The 3,016-nt window shown below is 35.2% G+C and overlaps 1 protein-coding gene across 1 annotated transcript; it reads right to left on the bottom strand.

Annotated features, from left to right (window-relative positions):
* Positions 1 to 715: 715 nt before the first annotated feature.
* Positions 716 to 1,657, bottom strand: Or8b54c (olfactory receptor family 8 subfamily B member 54C). The gene has a single exon (NM_001000803.1). It carries the CDS (start codon positions 1,655 to 1,657, stop codon positions 716 to 718), a length of 942 nt encoding a protein of 313 aa, NP_001000803.1.
* Between the last annotated feature and the right edge of the window lie 1,359 nt (positions 1,658 to 3,016).

The following is a 3,016-nucleotide window of genomic DNA, read 5'->3' as shown; positions in this document are numbered from 1 at the left end:
GAAAATATGGTGAAAATATTAGTCATTTTGTTGAAATTCAACGTACAAAATTTGTAATAAAGTAAAAATATCCCTTCATTCTTTCTTTTGTTGTGAGTGCAGAAAAAGCTCTAAAAATATACTAAATAATGTGGAAGGCTAGCATTCTGATGAATGATGTTTGTTCTTGATTTTTGACCTCAGGAAGAGAGAGAGAGGGAGAGGAAGAGGGAGAGAGAGAGAGAGAGAGAGAGAGAGAGAGAGAGAGAGAGAGAGAGAGATTCACATTTTAACAGACATTTTTCTCTTCACATGATAAGTAAAACACATCTGAGAAGAATATTTAATGCACAGAATTTACTGTTTCAAAGTATGCTATATTTACCAGTGAGGAAGGAACAGTTTGTGTAAATTACACACTGCTATTCTTCAACCAGTGAAAAAAAAAAGATAAAAACATGGTGTTCTGGAGTTTGTTTCAAGTGAAAAATAAAAACTATATTCAGTGAAATACTGGCAACCTATTGTTGCTTTAGTCAATTTCAGATTCATTCATATATTCTTAGAAGATGTTTATAGTAAGAGTAAGAAATAAAATATTCACTTCTCACCATTTTAAAGAGGCAAAAGGCTAAAAGGAACAACAATGGTGAAAATATTTTTCAACATGATATGAATATTTATTTATATTTGTGTGCTAAATATGTATTAAACATAGAAAAGGTCTACTTTGTAATTATAGTTTAAAAACCTTACTCATATTCAAGATCTTTCTCAGGGCAACTTTAACATCTTTGTTTCTCAAGCTGTAAATTAAGGGGTTCAACATAGGAACCACAATGGTATAAAAAATGGAAGAGATTTTTCCTTGATCAATTGATATTGCAGAGGGAGGTTTCAGGTACATAAACCCACATGATCCAAAGAACAGAGAGACAGCAATTATGTGGGAACTGCAGGTGCTGAAGGCCTTGGACCTTCCCAGAGTGGATTTTATTTGGAAAATGTTGGAGACGATAAAGCCATAAGAGATAAAGATTATGACACTGGGCAGAATGATGTCTTTCCCCGCTACAATGTAAAGTTCTGTCTCATTGACATAGGTACTGGTACATGAGAGCTGCAGCAAAGGAAGAACATCACAGAAATAGTGGTTAATGATGTTTTCATCACAAAAAGTAAGTCTGAGCATGCAACCAGTGTGGATCATAGCATCAGCAAATCCCATCAAATATGAAGCAAGCATGAGATAAGAACACACCCTTGGGGACATGATAGTGTTATACAAAAGTGGATTACAGATAGCAACATAGCGATCATAGGCCATTGACACCAGTACATAGCATTCAGAAATTATAAAAAAACAAAAGAAGTAGAGTTGGGACATACATCCCATATAAGAGATAAGATTCTTCTTTAGTATAAAATTCATCAGCATTTTTGGTGTGATGACAGAAGAATAACAGAGATCTACAAAAGATAAATTACAGAGAAAAAAGTACATAGGAGTATGTAGGTGAGCATTTAACACAATTAAAATTATCAAAGTCAAATTACCGAACACTGTTATCATGTACATTAATAGAAACAATAAGAAAAGAGGCATTTGGAGCCCAGGCTGGTCTGTTAATCCCAAAAGAATGAACTCAGTCACAGTAGAACCATTTGCTAGAACCATTCCTTTCTAAGAGAATCTGTGGACAGAAAAATACAGCAAAATTGGAGAACAGAATAGATTTGACAGCAATATCTTCTCCCTAAACTATGTGGTATATGCTGACAGTGGCTGCAAGTGCTCAGCATGAACTTAAAGAATAACTTGCCAAGTATGGTGGTGCATACCTGTTATTCTAAGCATTTGAGAGGTAAACCCAGGAAGCTCAGGCTTTTCAAGTTATCCAACGTAGACTACAAGAGACACTGTGTCCAAAGAAAGAGATATATAAATAGACAGATAGACAGAGAGACAGACAGATTTAGAGACAGAGACAGAGACAGAGAAGAGAGAGAATCAAAGGGGAAATTTTTCATGCTACATGTTAATATATAATATCTTATACCCCATATTAGAGTCTGAAAAGTTAAAACCAACAGATTATCACTAATTTCACCATCAAAATTGATGCCATTTTCTAATGATGCCATGTTCTAATCTAACTGCTAGAAAATTCAGGGGAGAAGAATGAAGTAGTATAGGCAGGATAGAGTTGCCTTATCTCTTTGTTGTAGAGTGTTGGCTCCGAAGAACAATAGTCATTGCCTTCTTGTTAAATGGAGCTATGATTACTTGTACAAGACCCTCTGTTTCTCTATGTCTTGATATTACCTCACAAGAGAAGATAGTTCAATAGACCATCATATGAGATTCTGGCTATTCTATCTCTATTCCACATGTACATAATTCTGCCTCATTTAGCATAGTGTTTTCACTTACCATCTATATTGAATATGGAAGGTTAACTAAAGGGAACCTCACCTATGCAGATAAGGGGAAGTAATCATCCATGCTAGTATAAGACGTTTCACTGATATAGATGTGCTGGGTCATCATACCTCATTCATGTTGCTGTTAGTTCAATAAACTCATTGCTTTTTCAATTTACACTTTAATAGAATCATTCTTTGATACAGGTCTGGTAACCTATCATAGCTACATAGATATTGGTTCACATATCTCTTAGAAAAATTCGTACAGCACTCACCTACCAAGTCTTCAAAACTTCACTTTCTCCCCAGTATAGCTATCAACATTAGATACCTGGTGATGATGGTGTCCCAGGTTGGTATCACTAGAGTTGGAAGTATGGAATCAAATCTTAAGAAATGCTACATACAGTATTGCTTATGACGCAAAGAAACCCAAGAATGCAAAAGAGTGTGAGAAATGCTCATGGAGTAGAAACTTACTGAAAAAGACCTTTGCTAATAATCTGTTCGGAGTCTGAATGTTCTCTGCTCACCTTCAAGATGCTTATGGGAAAGGCACTTAATTTTAGGGCTGCAAGAAATGGAAACAAAAATCTGTATCTTCAGTCAA

Source organism: Rattus norvegicus, chromosome 8, assembly GCF_036323735.1.
Source record: "Rattus norvegicus strain BN/NHsdMcwi chromosome 8, GRCr8, whole genome shotgun sequence".
In the NCBI taxonomy this organism is placed as follows: domain Eukaryota; kingdom Metazoa; phylum Chordata; class Mammalia; order Rodentia; family Muridae; genus Rattus; species Rattus norvegicus.
The sequence above is the reverse complement of the archived record's forward strand: the minus strand, read 5'-3'. Positions and strand labels throughout refer to the sequence as shown.

What these genes read in the sequence shown, in the direction of transcription:
- Or8b54c (NM_001000803.1), bottom strand. Translation starts at nt 1,657, where the DNA reads ATGGTTCTAGCAAATGGTTCTACTGTGACTGAGTTCATTCTTTTGGGA.